The sequence below is a fragment of the Monodelphis domestica genome, chromosome X, assembly GCF_027887165.1.
Source record: "Monodelphis domestica isolate mMonDom1 chromosome X, mMonDom1.pri, whole genome shotgun sequence".
Taxonomy (NCBI): Eukaryota; Metazoa; Chordata; class Mammalia; order Didelphimorphia; family Didelphidae; genus Monodelphis; species Monodelphis domestica.
Genome location: NC_077235.1, coordinates 25549876 through 25569566, shown reverse-complemented (window position 1 = coordinate 25569566; position 19691 = coordinate 25549876). Strand labels below are relative to the sequence as shown.

General features: G+C 36.2%; 1 protein-coding gene across 11 annotated transcripts in view; it reads left to right on the top strand.

The window, feature by feature from the left end:
• The window catches only part of LOC103106019 (connector enhancer of kinase suppressor of ras 2-like), a 526863-nt gene that overhangs the window by 324665 nt on the left and 182507 nt on the right, over positions 1 to 19691 (top strand). For 5 of the 11 annotated variants that reach the window (XM_056808954.1, XM_056808959.1, XM_056808955.1 and 2 more), the window contains one exon: positions 8334 to 8480. The exons of the other annotated variants lie outside the window; for them this stretch is intronic. In XM_056808954.1, the coding sequence (XP_056664932.1) occupies positions 8334 to 8480 (147 nt within the window). The remainder of the gene's footprint in view (positions 1 to 8333; positions 8481 to 19691) is intronic. 11 annotated transcript variants of the gene reach the window in all.

Genomic DNA, 19691 nt, shown 5'->3' with positions numbered 1-19691 from the left:
ACAGGGTCAAGGTCAAGGCCAGCCATGTTGGGACATGGGCAAACAAAGAAGAAGAGGGGACAGACATGTGGGGCTGGATACAAACAGGAAAGGACAGGCAAGGTAGATGTACAGATGGTGAAAAACAAACCAGGAAGGCCAGACAGATGAGTGAGTAGCGGCCAGGCACTTCTGTTCTGCTTTTCACTTGGAGGAGGTTTAATTGTTTGGGGGGGAGGATGAGAGGGTTAATGGGAGAATGGGAGGTCATTGAGCACTAAGCCAAGAGGCAGGAAAGAGAGCATGGTACTATGCAATGAAGTTAACAGATTGTTTTAATGTGGATTTATTTCAGAACTCTTTAGGTATAGTCAAATTTGCATAATATGAATTTATGTAAAGTGAAAGATTTCCGTGTGTGAAAGGTTGCCATGTTCAATAGGAATTCAAATTGATCTTTATAGCCACCAGCAGGACAGAGCTAGGATCAATGGGTAGAAGTAGTGGTAAATTTAGACTCTTCAAGGTAAGGAAGAACATCCTGACGATTAGGACTGGCCAACAATGGAATGGGTTTTTGAAGGTAATGAAGGGGAAATCCCTCAATAAAGGTTCTAACTAAAGGCTGGATTGCTGGATATGATGTAGAGGACACTCTTGGTTAAGTTAATGTTGGAAAATATGGCTTCTGGTTTCCCTTCAAACTCAGAAATTCTGTGTTTTGCAGAATTATGCTATGTATTAAGGGAGTTACAAAGTTGAATATGATTAAATTGTTGCTCTTATGGAGTTTATAGTCTAGTAGAAAGATGCAATATATATGCAGATGACTATGATACAAATTAGATCATGATAAATATGTGTTTATGAAGCTTAAAAACCTCAGAGAAAACATGAGACTAAATATGGATTCTCTGTCCTCATCTTTCCTGACCTTCTTTGCAGTCTTTGGCACTACTAATCATTCCCTTCCTTCTTCTTCTTGGATACTTTCTTTCTCCTTTGGTTTTCCATTTCCTCCCTTGTTTTTCTCTTGTCAGACTGACTGTTCCTCAGTCTCCTTTGCTGAATCGTCATCTTTCTCAGTCTCACTAGTCATAGATGACCCTTGAGGTTCTGTTTGAGACCCTGTTTTCTTCTTTCTTTATACAATTTTTCTTCTTTCTATGTAGTCTTGCCTGGTGATCTCATTGGTCCCCATGGTTTCAAATATCATCTCTATGCAGATGATTCCCGGGTCTGTATATTCATACTTAATCTCTCCTCTAATCTCCAGTCCCATATCATCAGCTTCATGATGAACATTTCAAATTGTATGTCCCATAGACATCTAAGATGTCTAAAACAGGACTCGTTTATTCCCCCACACCCTCATCTCTTCCCAGTTTTCCTATTACCATTTAGGGGGCCAACTTCCTCTAAGTCACCCAGGCTCTTAACCTCAATGTCAACACCTCGCTCCATGGCTTAATCTATTGTCAAATGACATTTCTGCCTTCCCAACATCTCTTGATTACATCTCCTTCACTCTATTCACACAGCCACTACCCTGGTACTGGTTTTTATCACTTCTCTCCTGGACTATTATTGCAGTAGCCTTCCAAAGTTCTCCTTTTTTCAAGTCTCTTCCTTTATACTCCTTCTTCTACTCAGTTATCAGTGATTTTCCTAAAATGCAGATCAGTGTTACCCTCCCCTCCCTACTCAATAAACTCCAATGACTCTATTACTTCTAGAATCAGAAATCAAGTACTCTGCTTGGTATTTAAAGCACTTCCTAATCTAGTCTCTACATACCTTTCATGTGTTCTTGCACTTTATTGCCCTCCATGAACTCTACCTTCCAGTTATAGTGGCCCACTTGATGTTCCTTGAACAAAACATTCCATCTCTCAGCTCTGGGTCTTTTCCTTTTCTGATATGGCCCTCATGTCTATAGATTGCTCACCTTCCTCTTCCCTACCTCTTTGTTTTACTGGATCCCTTCAAGTTCATTCTTCCTTCAGCACTGCCAATGCCTTCCTTCTTAAATCACATTCCATCTCCTTAGTAGATACCTTGTATGTGCATAATTGTTTACACGTTGTCTTCTCCTTTAGGATATGAACTCCTTGAGGAGAAGGATAGAGTTTTTAACCTCTCTTTCTATCCCCAGTGCTTAGCACAGCCCCTGGCATATAATAAGTGCTTGTAGCTGACTGATTAAATCAGGATGAAATACCTAGATTTCCATTTCTGCCTTGATTGGTAAAGGTTCTGATTCACATTTTGTTTTTTCAGAAATGAAAAATACTAAAGTACTCTTATTGTACTTCAGGGCAAAAGCAGTGTTGTTATTTTATACCTGGTTGGTTTTGTTGTTGTTTGGTCCTTTTTTAGTAATGTCCACCTCTTTGTGAACATTTTGGAGTTTTCTTTGCAAAGATATTGCAGAAGTTTGCCATTGCGTCCTTCAGCTTATTTTACAGATGAGGAAAATGAGACAAATAGGCTTAAGTGACTTGCCCAGGGTCATACAGCTAGTAAGTGTCTGAAGCTGGACTTGAACTCATGAAAATGAGTCTTCCTTATTCCAAACCCAGTGTTTTATCTACTGTTATCACCCTGCTGTAGGGGACACAAAAGAAGCTTAAAATAGTTCATGATCTTTATTTTTTATGATTACTAACTCATAATTAGTTATGAATTCAGAGAGTATATCCCCTGGATACTCCATTGATCATATTTTCATTTTTATTTGTAAAAAAATCAATGCCCATTTTGGGGATTTGGGCCTAACTCTTCTAAGTAATGTCAGAAATTCTTATGGAGAGACTTCTGGGTCAAGATGGCTCCAGAGTAGAAGCAGAGCTCTTCTTCTCCTCTCCACTGATCAAGACAGAGTGCCTCAAAATGACAAAACCAAAATCAAATGAGCGAAGGAGTTCCACAGTAGAGCACAGCATGGAAGGTAGGCAAAGTTAGGGCAGTTCCACACTAAAAGGGGGCAAATTTTCCCCCACCAAGGAGTGAGCTCATTACCCCTCCCCCACTTCACCTACCTTACCAGAGTCCCAGTGAGCATGGGACAAACTTCTAAGTTCTAGGAGGGAGACTGGCTGAGGTCAACACAGACTTAGCCCTAAGAGAAACTAGACTCAGAACACTGGGAGGCTGAAGAAATGTTGAAATAGGGTGTGGAGCTTGGGCAGAGAGAAGTGATTCAAAGCAAAACATCACAGAGATCTGAAAAATAGCCTGTGGGTAAAAACTCTCAAGCGCTCAATACAGAGAATTGCCTACACTCCACACCAAGACCTCTGCAAGGCAATCTATAACTTCTTAGGAACTGGACCTGCCACTAAGAGCAGCTGGACACTACTGAGGACTGGGGAAAATATCCTCAGGGCAAAAGACTCTCCAGAGCCCAATACAAAGATCTCTCACATTCCTCACTTAGACATCTGAACAGGAAGGAACAAGGCAATGGCCAACAACTCCCAAGAACTAAAATCCACAAACACCAAAAAATAAACCCCAAGAAGAAAACTTTGACCCTTGATAATTTTTATGCAGAAAAAACCCAAACTAAAGAAGAGACAGCAGAAGATAACAATTTAATACACTCACACCTTCAAAAAGAAATAGAAATTGGTCACAAGTTCTTGAAGATTTTAAATCAGAGATTGTCAGAAAAATGGAAGAGATGTGGCAAGAAAAGTAGGAAATAGTTCAAAAAGAAAATATTAGTTTAAAATATGGGATCTTCCACTTGGAAATTGAAGCACAGAAATCAAATGAAATAATAAGCAAATTGAAGACCAGAAATGACCTGCTGGAAGTCATGAAAAGCAGGGCAGATCAAACCAAAAAGGAAAATCAAAATATCTTAGCTGAAAACCAGTCATTAAAAACTAGAATTAGTCAAGTAGAAGCCAATGATCTCACAAGACAACAAGAATTAATAAAGCAAAGTCAAAAGAATGGCAGATTAGAAGGCAACACAAAATATCTCATTGAGAGGGTGGTTGACCTTGAAAATAGATCTCAGAGAAACAAATTGAGAATCATAGTCCAACCTGAAAACCTGGAAACAAACAGAAACCTTGATACCATATGACAAGAAATTATCCAAGAAAACTGCCCAGAGGTTCTGCAACAAGAGGGCAATAGACATTGAAAGAGTCTATAGATCACCCACTATACTAAATCCTCAAAAGACAACTCCCAGGAATGTAATTGCCAAATTCAGGAACTTCCTAGCTAAGGAGGAAATATTACAAGATGCCAGAAAGACAATTCAGATATCAAGGAGCACCAATCAGGATTACACAGGATCTGGCAGCCTCCACACTAAAAGACTGCAAGGCTTGGAATACAATATTCAGAAAGGCAAAAGAATTGGGTCTACAACCAAGGATCACCTACCCATCAAAATTGACTATATACTTCCAGGGGAAAGTATGGGCATTCAACAAAATAGAAGACTTCCAAATATTTGTAAAGAAAAGACCAGAACTAAAGAGAAAATTTGACATCAAAATACAAAAACCAAGAGAAACATGAAAAGGTAAATAAGAAAGAGAGGATTCTTATTTTTTTCTTCTTTAAGGGCCTCAATAAAGCCAAGTTATTTATATTCCCATATGGAAAAATGTTATTTGTAACTGTCAAAAATTGTATTCACTATTATCATAGTTAGAAGAATTATCCATAGGTAGAGATTGAGGTACTAAATGGTTTAAAATCATATATAAAAAAGAAGAGAGAAGGGGGGGGGGAGAAGATGGCACCAAGAGAAACTTGAAGGAATAAGAAGAAAGATTTTAAAAAAGAATTAAAATTTAAAAGAATACACTAAAGATAAAATATTTGATTCTAGAGTAAGAAAAATTCTTATGGAGAATACATATATAACTATTTGTCTGATCAATACAACTAAAAATTAAATGGAGAAACTAATTTTTCCCAAGACTTTCCCACAATGTGATAAATGGAAATAAGGATAGAATAGGAGAGGGTGGGAAAAGCATGAGTTCAAAAACCATCTGTACCGACTGATATTACCAACTGAATATTAATGAATCAGGTACAAAAACAACTTCTGTTTACCATTTTTAACATTTGTTTATAAAACAGACCTTCAGTGAGTAGTTGATTTAACCTGCTAGTACTATTTCCAAATGGTTGAATGAGCAAAGCCATACAATAAGCAAATTAAAACATCCATCTTGTGTCCACGATTAGCTCGGAGTTTTCAAAAGTCTCACAATTACTTCAATTCATGAGCTAAGCCACCTTAGAGTGATTAAAATCTCAATAGGAACTCTCTGTAATTAGCATAAATTCCTATTTCCTTTACCAATTGATGAACTAAAAGATGAAACATTCCCAACAGTGACTAGGGCTTTGGAAAAAGTCTCGATGCCCCTTCCCAGATGCTATCAACTCCAAAGTCTCCTAATTCTTTAGGAATTTTAATGCTGAAATTTGAGCCAGATGTTGACTAATTTCAGCAAATCACTGGCTCATTGGAATTTTTAATTATCTTGTGGGAATGGATTGGTTTTGTTGTTGTTTTTACTGTGAAACTTGCTTTTTTTAGGGATGATAGTTGAATTTTCACACTTAAAATTATGAAATAAGTGATAAGTTTTGCTTGTAAGTCAAATGGCAGATGGTTGACACCGGAAAAAGCTTTCTGTGTGTGTATGTGTGTTCACTTGTACAGCATAAAAGGGAAGAGTAAAACAAACAAAGGTGCCTCTAGTAGATGCCAAGAAAATGGTAGGAGGCTGACCATAGAGCTAAAAGAAACCAAATATTCCTCTTCTAATTAGAAAAGCTTCTATTGTACTCTAATGACACACTAACTGGCTCCCAATATCCTGGTGAAGACAAAAGAGTATTAGCTCTCTTATGATTGTCATGTACCCTTTATTGAGCTATTGGCCAAATAATAGATTTTGTATGTAGAGATAGCTACAAGAGGAAATAACATCTAGACTGTCAGGAAATAAAATCTAGACTGTCAACACCTGCTAGACTCAAGTTATTGTAAGTGATATCTTGCATACCAAGTAGGAGAGAGAAAATACTGACTATAAATATATGGGTATAGCATTTCCCCAGGAAGGAAGAGCTAAGAAATATAATGCCAAGACTTTCTGTATAAAGCCAAATTGTAGCTGAAAAGTGAAAAATTCATTTAAAATGTGTGTGTGAAAACTCACCGATGCCACCCAGTCAATTAGTGAAATTCATTTCTGACTAAATCATGTGAATGATTTTAGGCTTTTAAAAACCACTGATTTCCACTTGGGCCAGTTTTCCTTTACGTCACATTCTGTTCATTGTAAAGAAATGACTAACAGTCCATCAAGGAGGAGGCCCACAAGAGTCAGAAACTATTTAGAGACTGCCCCCAAAACTGCTTTTGTGAGTCTGATTCCTTAGGACCAAGCAGAGACCAAGGCCAGCCAGAGAAAAAAATGTTGACTCACTACTCTCATTCTCATTTCAGCTGACTAATTCTGTCCTGAGAATAGCCAGAGATATCAAGTCTTTTCCCACTCCTTCCTTGAATGATCTGTGGTGGGGACGGGGGGCAAAGAATTCATTTTTATTTGCAAAAGCAATAGTGAAGTGTAGAATTAAAGCAACAAATTTTCTATGTGTTTTATGATGAGCTTAGGTTAGGTCCTAAATTAGCCAGATAGTTGCTCTTAATTTTCTGCTTTCATGGCACTCAATAGTAACAAATGATTCCATTGCCTATATGGTATGTGCTCATTACTTTAGAAATACTAGATTCATTATCTAATAGAAATCTTGAACTGTCATTGTATGGGTTGCTTTTCCTAATAGTTAAAAAAATATATTCTTATTCACAGACTCTTGGAATTTCAAAATGTTAATGGACCTAAGAGTCTATCTAGTTCACTCCATATCTGAGCAGGAATCCCCTTTGCTATATTTTTGATAGATAAAGACCTTCATTGTTCAGCAATTTACTACCTCCTAAGGTAGCCCCATTCCACTTTCGGACAGCTCCCCAAAGCAGTTCTGCTTATATGTGAGGAGATGAATAAGATGACCTCTAGAAAATCCTTGGCTCTGTTACTTTTTCTGTCCATTAACTCATGGGAATCTCACAACACCCTCTTGAGAATTGGACAGAACAGATGCTATTTTCCCCAATTTTAAAGCTGTGGAAACTAAAGGAAACTCAATGGCTATGCTCACACAATACTGAAATGGAAACAAATTAATTAAAATAGGTTGCACAAGTGGATTTTTCCCCTCTTTAACATCTGCATTTTTAGGATCTACTGATGTCACCTCTCAACCATGGGACAATCCCATAGGAATACCCAGTCTACCATTTAAGCCTTTTCACAAATATTCACTTAGACACATCCCAACATTGTGATGGAATTTTTAGTTTAATTCTGAGAAAAACAAGAATTTTTTATGCAGAATGGGAATTTCTGTTTGACTTAAGTTTTATATCTACCATTTTACACTTGGGCCTCCTTGGGATGTTTCATGGAATTATCATAGTTATACTCATTGGAGAGGTATATACCAAAGAACCTTTATTCTGAAACAATTTTTGCCTTTTCCTACCCATGAAATAAAATTGACGAAATCAAGCACAAAAATATTTTCAAACATTTTGTATAAAAAGATTGAGCAAATTATCTAATGAATTATCATGTTGGAAAAGGGAATTTAGATGTTTTTAAAGGCTCATAGACCAAGGAAAATATGATTATTTTAACCTAAACAAGACAAATTCTTCTAAAACACACAGTTTTCCATAACTGTAGATATGGCTCATAATGATCCTTAAAATTCCAGTGGTCTCAATGGGCTTATTGGTAATTCAAAAAATGATTGTTGATTCTTAATTAAGACCTCAAAGATGTTACATTAGTGTCACCCTATGATATTCCCAGAAAAATTAACAGCTTCAATTACAACATTGATAGTATATTTCATAAGTATTCTTTTACTATTATTCCTAATTGTTTAGTGAGATGCTAGGATAATTCAGAAGCAAGGAATATTAAAAGTGATAATTCAATGTGCATAGAGGACAAGAGAGATCATATCATTTTTTGCAAAACTCTATGTGTTTTTAGTTACTAAAATAGCCCATCCATCTCCATTATCAAAAATTGGCATTGATGTCATCACTCCTATACAAAAGAAGTGGGAATTTAATAAACAATCTATCTGTTGATGCTGAACAAATGAAAATGCAATTCTTATTTAATGTCTCCCTTGCAATTAATAAGAGATTTCACTCTAGCTTAAATCAGTTCATACCAAACTCTTTTCAAAAAGTTATCTGGGGACTTTTCCCTCAGGTCGGGTGGCAATTAAAGAACCTTGTGAGCATAATGAAAGAAGACCCACGTGGAGCCCGTGTAACCCTAAAGAAGCATCCTCAGAATGTTCGGGCTGGGACTTCTTCAATTATGAAGAATGTGAGATGGGAGCCTCATCCCCTTGAGGTAAACAGTTTTTTAAGCTCTGCTATGTTTGTGACAAGTTACCCACTGTTGGAGGGCCATGAAAACAGGATCATTTTCATTTGATTGAGGTAAAGTCACCATACAGGCAATATTAGAAGTAATTGTAATCATTGAGATTTGCATAGCACTTTCAGGTTTGTTGAGCAGTTGATAAACATTCTCTCATTTGGTCCTCCTAATCGTTACCTTAAGTGGTGGGTACTATTATTTCCCCCATTTTTCAGATGGGAATCTAAATGTCAGAGAGGTTAAATCATTCATTCTGGCTTGAATGCAAGTAATTAGAAGGCAAGGACAATTAGGTGACATTGTAGTAGCTAGAGGGCTGAGCCTGGAGAAATGAAAACTCATCTTCCTGAGTTCAAATCTGGCCTCAGGTACCTATTAGTTATGTGACTTTGGGCTAAGTAAGTGACTTGCTTGTGATTAGGCAGCTAGGTGGCACAGTGGATAAAGCATTGGGTCAGGAGTCATGAAAACCCAGGTTCAAAACCATCTTCAGGCACCGATTAGCTGGTTGACCCTGGGCAAGTCATTTAACCTCTGTCTACCTAAGTTTCTTCAACTGTAAAATAAAGATCATTATAGCATCTACTTCCCAGGATGGTTGTGAGAATATACTGAGATAAAGTTTGTAAAGTTCCTGGTACATAGTAGGTGCTTAATAAATGATTCTTTTTCTTATATGGATCTTAAGGGCTAGAGCATTTTCCCCAAGGTCTGATTCTGAGTCCAGCATTCTGTTATCTCATGTTACCTCTCAGTAGTACCTGGCAGCACTTTAGCCTACAAAGTACTTTATATGCATTCACTATTTGACCCTCATGCCAATACTGTGAGATATGTGTTATTATTGTTTCCTCTATATTTGTGGATGAAGAAATTGAGGTTGAGACAGGTCGAGTGTCTTGCCTGAGGTCACACAGTGAGTATCTGAGTCAGGGTTTAAGTCTAGATCTTCCCAAGTCTAAGTCCACTACTCTACTCTTTAGGCCACCTTATCTCTCACCAAAGAAGTAGAGGTGTCCCTTAGAAAATGCATCAATGTTGCTAAATATCTACATGGTAGTTACTTCAGCTTGAAAGACCACATCAAGCAACTTCAAGCTAGGAAAACAATACCGTGCTTTATATTCTTATCCATCTTTCTAACAAACTCCTTATGTATCTTATACTTTGAATCTTAACAAGTTATAGTTGCTAGTCCTGTGTTCCCTGTGATCGTTTCAGCTCTAATAACAATAGTAAGCATCGTTATTATTGCTATTATTATTATTATTAGAGGAAGCAACATGGTATGGTTTGTGAATCAAGAAGCAGTTGGAGCGTGAGAATGGCTTGGGTTTTACTCCTACTTTTGAGACATATTGATTGTGATGCTGAACAAATTGTTTAACTTCTCAGTGCCCAATCTTTAAGACTAGAATTTACAAAATATTTGGTGATATCCATTGGTAGAGGAATTTTCTCATCATAGAGCTCCCTGTTCTGATCAAATCACAGGTTAGGAAGAAGAATAAAATTAGGAATTACTGACTGTTTTAATCTCCTTTTGAGAGAGGCAGCATGGGATAGTAGAGAGGGGCCTCGTCTTAGGATTAGAGAAGTCCTAGATTTGACTCTGTCCTCTAACACTCAAATGTGGTGTGTGCTTATGGGTGTGTCCTCTTGGAGTTTCCATTTCCTTATCTCAAAATGACCCGTTAGGTACCAAACTCACTTCATAGAGTTGTGATGAAAATAAAACTAAAATAATGTAGTAAGGGGTTTTTCTTTGCTCTTACTATGACCTTTCTATCCCTCCAAGGCCTTGAGAACAAGATAAATATCCAATGTTGTAAATAAAAATGTTGACTTACTGTGCTTGTTTAGGTGAAACACTAAAAGGGTATGACCCACAAAAGAGTTGTATCAGGAAACAGTCCAAGAAAGGGTCAACAGTCTCTGGTTTCCTGATTTTCCATGATGTATATTGAATGGTGAGAATATAACATGTATACAAGAACAATGACAGCCTTCAGTCATGTTCACTGTTAGAATTTTATAAAGCCTTTTCATCTCTGTGCAAGAGGGATTGTGTCAGTGTTGGCTTACTGGCACAACGCCTCTAATTCTTAATTCTCTGAAAGGATCGTTTTACCCCTATAATATTTACAAAGACTTAAAAAAAATCTTAGCAATAAGGAGATTTAGCTGCCTTTCTTCTGATTGACTTTTCGAGAGATCTGTTCTTGACGGGAACTGTTTTTCATAGCAATGAGATAAAAAATATCAGGCATGACTCACTCATAGACCTTGACTCAAATGACATATACATGAATTGGGACATTCAAACATTGTCCTTATTTTTTAATGGAAGAAACTCATGAAAAGAAAACTTGAGGTGAGATACAATTCTTTAAGGCATGAGTAGATTTTAAATAATTCTTAGTGGAGTTTCTGTTATAGGGATTATGTGTTTGTGACAGAATCATTTAATTGTATTTCTGGTGATCCTTAGTCCACATAAGCTGACATCAGAGGGATGTGTCCTTAGAATTTAGTTTAATGAGCAAAGCAAACATCTGTAAAAACTGTTGAACTGGACACAGTAGTGAGACTAAGGATTTAGAACGAATTGAATAGCAAATCAGAAAGTCAGAGTACTGATTTTGCATGAATGCCAACTAGTTTAGATCCCTAAGTGAAATATTTTCTGGGTGCAAAGGCATTTTTAAATGAAAGTGCAAAATACTACGAGTAGATTTCCTCTCATAAAAGTTAATGAGATGCATAATCCTGTATCCCAAATGAACAGATGAAGTGCTGTCACAATATGTATATAAAAGAAGGAACAGGAAAATTTCGCATATTTTGCCATACTAATCTGAATAGCTGTATGTTGTCATTTAAAGCTGAAATATATTTACAGATCCTGAGCATAAATTTTCCAATATTCTTCCTAGATGGCATAGTTATTTCATAACCAACAAAAAGGCCTATTTTCATTTAGGGGTTGGTGGAGTTGAATTGACCATTACTTATATATTTTTTCCCATTCAGCAGTGTATCAGAACTGCCTAGGTGATTGGACTGCCAACTAGCTAGTTTCATGTGATTACTCACATGGACAAGATTGCTCCATCCTTTGGATTCTAGGGGGTAATGTAACCCTTTGGAGTCCCATCCTGGTGTCATAAGAAAGGCACATTTAAACGATAAGCATCTTGACTCTATGTTTCTTTCAGGGATTCTCTATAATGTCCTCGTTTTGGGGTCTGACATTCTTCAGGAAAGGACCATATTTTTTTTGTTTTTCTTGTTTCCTTCTCACTGATTGATTTTTGGGGCTTAGTGAAATGACAGGTTAGCATGGTAGATGAGAACACTGGACCTAGGTCAAGATGACCTAGGTTCAAATCTAACCTCAGATCCTTACTAGCTATATGTCTGACCCTAGGCAGGTCACTTAGCTAACCTCTTTCAACTTCAGTTTCCTCATGTATAAAATGGGTGTTATAATAGCATCTACCTTATAGATGAGAATAAAATGAGATAAATCTATTTTTATTTATCTATAATGATTGGCAAATCTTAAAGCTGTTTCATTTTCAATTTTTAAAAATTATTTGTCTTATGTGAAATATTATTTATTGTTGTAATTATTTAGAGTACCGAGAAACTTCTTCCTTACATTCATCCATTCATTTAACAAGCATTTATTTATGCTATGTTTATTTCATTCTTTAGATTTATATCTCCAAAGCCTAGCACAGTGCCTGGCAGATACAGTAGTAGGAGCTTAATAAATGCTTGCCAATTGCCGATTGACTGAGATATTGTGCTAGATCCTAAATAGTATATGTGTATATATGTGTATGTGTGTAATATATATATATATATATATATATATGTATTTACACAGAAAAACTATCAAAAAGCTTACAACCAAACAATGACTATTTCGATTCTGGATCTACTATTTTAAAATATTTTCCAAGTATCATAGTACGGTCATAATCATAAAAGTCTGAGACAGAACTAGCAAGAGGCAGTGTTTTACTATAGTTCCTTTTTGTGGAAGATGTTGTGCTATTTGCATGGAGCCTTAGAACATTTCAGAGCCTCCTGAATGAGATCCATGATTTCTCACAAGTGTACTCAACGTCCACACAGGGAAACCTAAGTGAATGAATAATGCCTATTGTCCAAACTATAGAGCTACCCCATTTGGTACATTTATCTTGGACAGACATTGCACACAAATGATGAGTTGATTCCAGAACAAACAGAAAGAGAACAGGTTGGATTATCTTTGAGAAATAGCTCTGTTCTTTTAAAGTCTCAAAACTCCTCCCCAAAAGAAAAGTTCATCTTTTTTAAAACCAATATACTTCCACAGATGTTTTGGGTTTTGCTTATGAAATTAAAGTTGAGATTCACCCAGAGGACAGTGGAGAAATTCTTGATAGGCATCAGCACAATGCAGCACATTACAAATGAGGAACTGTATGGGAGAAATAATGTAAAGTGTATGCCTGGGGGAAAAAAAGATGGTGAGGGCAAGAGATAATTGTTAGACAACGGACTTATTTCACTGGTGACCATACAAGGTCAAGAGAGTGAGAAGAAGCCACCATCATGTTGAATGCATCCCCTATGAATAACTTATGGGAATGCATGGACAAGAGTCACACAGAATGAGCAGGTATAGAAAAGTTGTGATATGCATGATTGAAGGGAGTGTCTAGATCAGTGGGATCACAGATTCAGTGCCATAATAGAGGCCATGCCCCAATGTGTATGAATCGCTATTTCCTTCATTAAAATTCAATTCAGTAAACATTTATTAAGCACCTTTTGTATACATGGTATACATCTGCTACATGTAGATAAAAAGACAAAGATCAAACTGTGCTTCGAACAAAGAGCTTACATATTACTGGGGGAGGCAGGAGATATGACATATATAGGTTAAGTATAATACAAGGTAGGGAATGGCAAGAATAAAAGAACAATCATGCGGAATGCTCCAGGGATGTTTCATGAAGGAGAGAACACTAATAGCTGGAGGAGCTGAGGAAATAGGACTTCAGCTGAGCCTTGAAGGAAGATAAAGAATATAAAAGGTAGAGACAGAACAGGGGTGCACTGAGCTTCAACTGGAGCAATTGGTAAACTGGAATTCTATTTGGCAGAATCTATATATTTTATGTTGACAACAAGATTGAGCATATCTGTAGTATGTGTAGAGATTTAAGATTGTAAAAGAAGATGGGCAAATCATGTGGAAAGAAAAAGGGAGAAACTGAGAACCTCCATGTCCCACTGGTATTTTACAAGGACAAGAGACCCCTAAGAAAGTCCCCACCACACTGGGTATACCCACTGTGGAGAATTTCACAAAGGGCATGGAGAGCTTATGAACTGTCTCATATGAAGGAGTAGGAGTAGCCATATTTTTAAAGCTCTGTGAAGTCCATTACCTAAAAGTATAACTCTTTTTCCAGCCAGATTTCAACCAAGCACCTAGAGGGGAGCAATGGTGACCTTGTTCATTTTTGTGTCCTCTGGAGCTCTGAGCGTAAGGCTCCTGAGCAGGGTAGTTGTTCAATGACTATTCTTTTTGATTGTTTAGTTATCAGTCAGCAACATCCTAAGCCTCTTTTATGACAAAACACTTTATTGAAGACTCTGAGGGATAGAAAAGAAGTCAAACTCAATACTTAGAGTTATTCTTTTAGGTGGGAAGGTGGATGATGCATATACTTAAAAAGCATAAAGCACTTACAGTATATAATATCAGTGATTACAAATTAATATATTGCAACTGAATAAGCAGATGGGATGGAGTGCAAAGACAACAAGTGATTGAAATGGGGTAATGAATCAAGGACTTCATTCTGCAGAGGTTAGTTTGGAGCTGACTTAGGAGTGAGACTATCAGTTGAAGACTTCATGATGATCCTTTGAGATTACAGTTGTATTTACCAACCTAGGGGCCTGTCGTCATCTCTCAGACTACTTTCTGCTGGCCCATCCTTTCCATGGAGAGCATGCCTACTATTCTCCTCCACTTGTATCTTGGTTCTAATTATTCTCTGTAGTGGTCATGCTTTCTGCAGATGTGGGTAACTGATTCTTTTGAAAGGAAAACTATGGCAGTTGGACTGGACCTAGTTAATTGAACTGACATCATCCATTTTTCCCTATCTTTAAATGTTAATTTAAGGTCAGTGAAAAGAAAGAGTTTTTATTGACATTTACTAAGTGGTTATGCATTTTGAATAGAAACTTTTTTGTGTGACTCCATGTTTTTTAGGGAACATCCTGAAGCTGGTGCAGTAATATTTGTATTCATCACTGAATGAGGATGATGCACATTGCTAATGTTAATTAGATGTTAATCAAAACATTTATTTAAACTCTTCTGTATTTTCAAATGTGACTGTAGGTCATTATGAATAAGATTGCTTATTTATTTGGTAGTTGTGACTTCCATATCTAAATGATTCCCAGTAATGGTTTGAGGGAAATTATTGTGAAAGCAAAAGTTTGTCAGCAAATTATTTTGCCTATCAGCTGCATTATTATTGCATCCTTATCTGCAAATACCCTGTAAGTTATATCCTTGGATTTTTCAAATGTGTGTTTGTATTCTTGAATAATGACTACCTACATGGACTGGTTGTCAGAGAAACTAGCCTTTAAAAACTAGAATATACCTTTCCCATGATAGAATTAGCCAACTATTTGCCTGATTGACTAATCATATAAAATTGAGTCTCTGCTCTGAAGCTGTCATGTTCCAAGGACCAGGTTTTTACCTACAGCGGACAATGAATCCACAGTCTATTAGGTGTAGCACATCTCATTGACAATCTGTTTGATTGGCAGTAGCAACAATATCCAAATGGGGAGGCGCTCTTAGAAACTGAAAAAAAAAACTCATTTAAATTTAGGTGATGCTTATTATCAGGCAAGCTGAATGAATACTATTCCATTAATTTTTTAATCCACTATTAAAGAATAAATAGCCTAAATATTGAAATATTTTATTTACATAGCATGAAATTATGCCTTTGGGTTCATATTTACATAGGTAAGTTTGGGGAAATCCTTTGTGAATTTTAGGAATCCACCAAAATAAACCATATCTTGAGAAGTACTGCCTATTCTTCATGTATTTTGATTTATACTATGTTAATAGTGCTAAGGTAGTTAAATATATATATATGTGTGTGTATATGTGTATATTTAAATGTATACCCATAGTGTATATATATATATAGTATGTATACATAGACTTAGTATATAGAACTCCTCTGAAGCATTATATTACCTCATATTAACCTCTACATTTAATGACCTATCCAAAACAATGATACTTAATTGAGAATTTCTTATCAATATCCAAGCTAGCCCAGCTAAGTACTGGAGAAATAGTTGTTTTATTGCTTAAAATAACAGATATTTTTTGTACTATTTAAGACTTAAATACTTGTCATTTTTAGCCTATTAGTAATAGACATGTCAAGGCATTGTGTTCGTTTCAGACATTAATTCCAGTAATAAGAAAGTTACTTGTGACATGGCCTCAAACAAAGTACTGTTTGTGACAATAAATAACCTCGGATCTGGATAGAACAGATGATCAAGTGACTACTAAATTGTCTTGAAAACTATGCATTAAAGGGGTTTCTAAATAGGGATCTGATTCCTACACTTTTATTTTACTGCAATACCCTGATTAAATTTTAAATATTGATAATCTGATTTGCATTTTTCCTGTCATTTGGAATCTCCCTAGTCCATGAATCTTAAATATCAGGAGGAGCTGGGAGATTTCTTCAAGTCTATTTAAAGCCATCGAGCTCTAGAAAGTAATTGGTGACATATCAATAACCTGTGTGAACTTCCACCTCTGTGCTGAATTTGTGGTCTGAAGTTGAATTTAGGCAACCGTTTTAGAGGGGAGACAACTTTCAGCTTTTCTGGAATAATACCATCTGTTAGACCTAATCTTGAACTGTATTTTAGATCTTGAAGGGGCCTTAAGAGATCAAGCCTGTTTATTGGTTTTTTGTTTGGATTTGGGGAGGGGGGCAGGATTCCTACTCTCAAATTATAAACATGGACTTTTTTCCTTTTTCTGTTCCCTTTTATTTCTCTTGCTCTATTTTTAGGTCATTTTTTCATCCCTTCATAGTTACAACTCATTTTATACTTTTCAAACATGTTGTCATGTCTATATACTATTCTTTTTCAATGTTCCTAGAAGACTATGTGTTAGTCAAGTTAATCTACTCAAATAATATTTCAAATCTCTCTTTGTCCTCAGTGTATCATATTCTTTTGCCCTAAAGCAAGGCATTTTTAGATGGCCATGTTCTATTTCTATCTCCCCTACCCAGTCATCTATAGGTCCTTTATTCTCAGTTCTAAATTGCTTTTTCTAAATATATCTTATTACTTTTAAATCTATTTCTAGACATTTATTGTTCAAAGGTAGATATGAATAATAATAAGTAGAGAACTAGATCAGGTAACCTTTACATAAATGGCTAGAAGGGGAATTCATAACTAAATGAAGAGATAGAGGAAATAAAAAAGATAGAATAATTTCAGTTATACAAAATTGAAAAGGATTTCTTTTGTCAACAAAACCAAGGCAATGAGGATAAGAAGGGAAGTTATTGGCTTGGTTGTGGAGTGGGGGACTTTGCATCAGATTTTAATATTCAAGATATATAGGGAATGAACATAAATATATGACTAAGAGCCATTCCCCAATGGATAAGTGATCAAAAGATTTTTTTTGCAAACTCCTAACAACCACATGAAAGATTGCTGACCTACTTTTTTGCTCTTTTTTATTCTTTCTTACTGGGAATGGCTCACTGGGTAGGACATGAGGGGATATCTGCATTTGGAAATGAAGGTAATGATCTAAGTGAAAAATATATTAATATTTTAAAAAACAAGTTCATGAGAGCACATTGAGAAGTACAGAAGCAGGAAGAAATGACAAAAATAAATTACAACAGTGCTTTAAAAACCAGGGGAACATATTCAAGATTAAAATAAGTTATGTCTATGTTTCAAGTTAATCCTATTAGAAATATTACTTGACTTTCATAATGGCAAGGATCCTAATACAGGTGGGAAAGAATATTTTGAAAATTCATAAATTGTATTTGTTTTCACTTTTATTATCAAACAGATTTGTTTGATTCAAATGAGTGGTTCTGCTTTATATGTTAGGGCCACATGCAAATTAAAATTAATTTTATTTAGTTAACTTACATTTTATTACAATGGACTAAGCTCAGACAACTTTTTCATGTGCTGACACCTCCAAATATATCATAAGGAATAAACGATACTGAAAAATGAATAGTTTTGACAACAGATGTCTAAACTTCCAATTATTGAATTTTTTTAATTGTTCCTCTTTTTTTAGAAATTGATCAAGATGTCTTTAGTGAGCAATATGTCAACATTATGGTATATTCCCACTTGTAAGCATAACTCTTCACAGAGTAGACAATGAATAAAATGTTTGCTGAACAAGAAAACAATGACTGAGTAATTTGAGATCCTGCCTTTATAGTAATGAATCAAAGTATTAAGAGAGGGCAAAAGAGAGATGAACCCTTGTAAACACATCCTGGAGAAAAGCATTAATTTGTGGTGGAGACAATAAACTCTGGGGATACTTAGCTGCTTATTAGCCAAGTGCTGAGGCTGCTACTGCTCCCTCCCAACTCCTTTTCTCCTCCCCCTCCAAAGTGTCCGCTTCCCCATAGACCACCCTGGATAGATGTGGGAAGAATGTCTGTTGTGAAAGAATGTAACCTATTTGTCTCAACTTAAAAAACAATAGTGGTGCCATATCATAGTCATTTGCTTTTCCTTAACTACCTTATTACCAAAAAAAAAGGAGAAGAAACTAACTTTAGGAAAATGAAAGGTTATGTGGCTGATGTTAAAAAGGAAAATAATTATAAAATCCATTCAGAAGCAACGTACTAAAAGTTACCTGCGACATCACAATGAGAATCATTATGAGCAAAACCAATGGGTTCATGGCCGTGCTTGAAAAGTCAGTGTTTCGCCTTAGCATAACATCCCTTTTCCATAAATCCCTCAGCTTTGCTTCACTTTTTACATTAACAGCAGGAGACCATTATCCTGTAACCATGTTCTAGTCTGTTGTCATTATCTCTTAATTAGAAAGCTTGTCAATCATGTCAGTCTATTTACTTTTATGTGCAGTGGACATTATGTAGTAGAAGACGAGGAATTTAATTTTCTAACCACATAAACCTTTCCGCAGAAACTAGAGCATCCAAATACCCAGCCAGCACCTCCCCATTCTGGGGCACGGCTGATTCCCATTTCCAAATTGGCATCCCTTTTTCTAAAAGTAAAACCTTCCCCCTGTGAACTTAAAAACATTTTTTTTTCTTTTTGTTTCAAATTTCATGGTCCTTACTAACCATGTCAGCCTGCATTTTGCTACTGGTGCTTGAGCCAGATAAATGATCCTAGCCTCATTTATCTCCTTTTGCGTTGACATGGACAGTATAACTCATAACAGAGTCCATTATCTGCCTGGCCAGGCATGCAACAACAGGGACTGTTCCATAATGAATGCTTCCTTTTACCAGCAAATCCTTTTCTATGAAATACCATAAAGCATTGGAGGATATTCAGCCAATCCAATTGCCCAATTAGCAGTATTTTCTTAGCCACATCAGCCTTCAGAGAGATTCCCTTTATTAAATGGTTGATACCTGTACCATCGTAATTGTCCTGGACTGAGGAATAATCCAAGGCAAAAATGTGACGCTGACATTTTAACAAGATTGATGTCTCATATTAATAGGTTTAGATATGTCTCATGGGTTGTCTGTCTTTATATTAGTAAGATTTTCTTTGGTTGTTTATGTATTAATATAAATCTACTTAATTTCAGCTTAGATATTATAGTATCCTAAATGCTTATTAGCAAAATTAGATCTTTAAAAGCAATCTCAAATTTAGTTCAATACTTTGATATATCTGGGGCTCCTCCAAGAATGCATGTCTCCATTTATCCATGCCTCCTCATCCTGGCAATCTTCCAGAGGGGCCATTAAGTTTGCTGGGGGCTTTTCTCAAAATCAGTTAACGTTTCAGGGAGAGTAGCAGAGCACACAGGCTGGC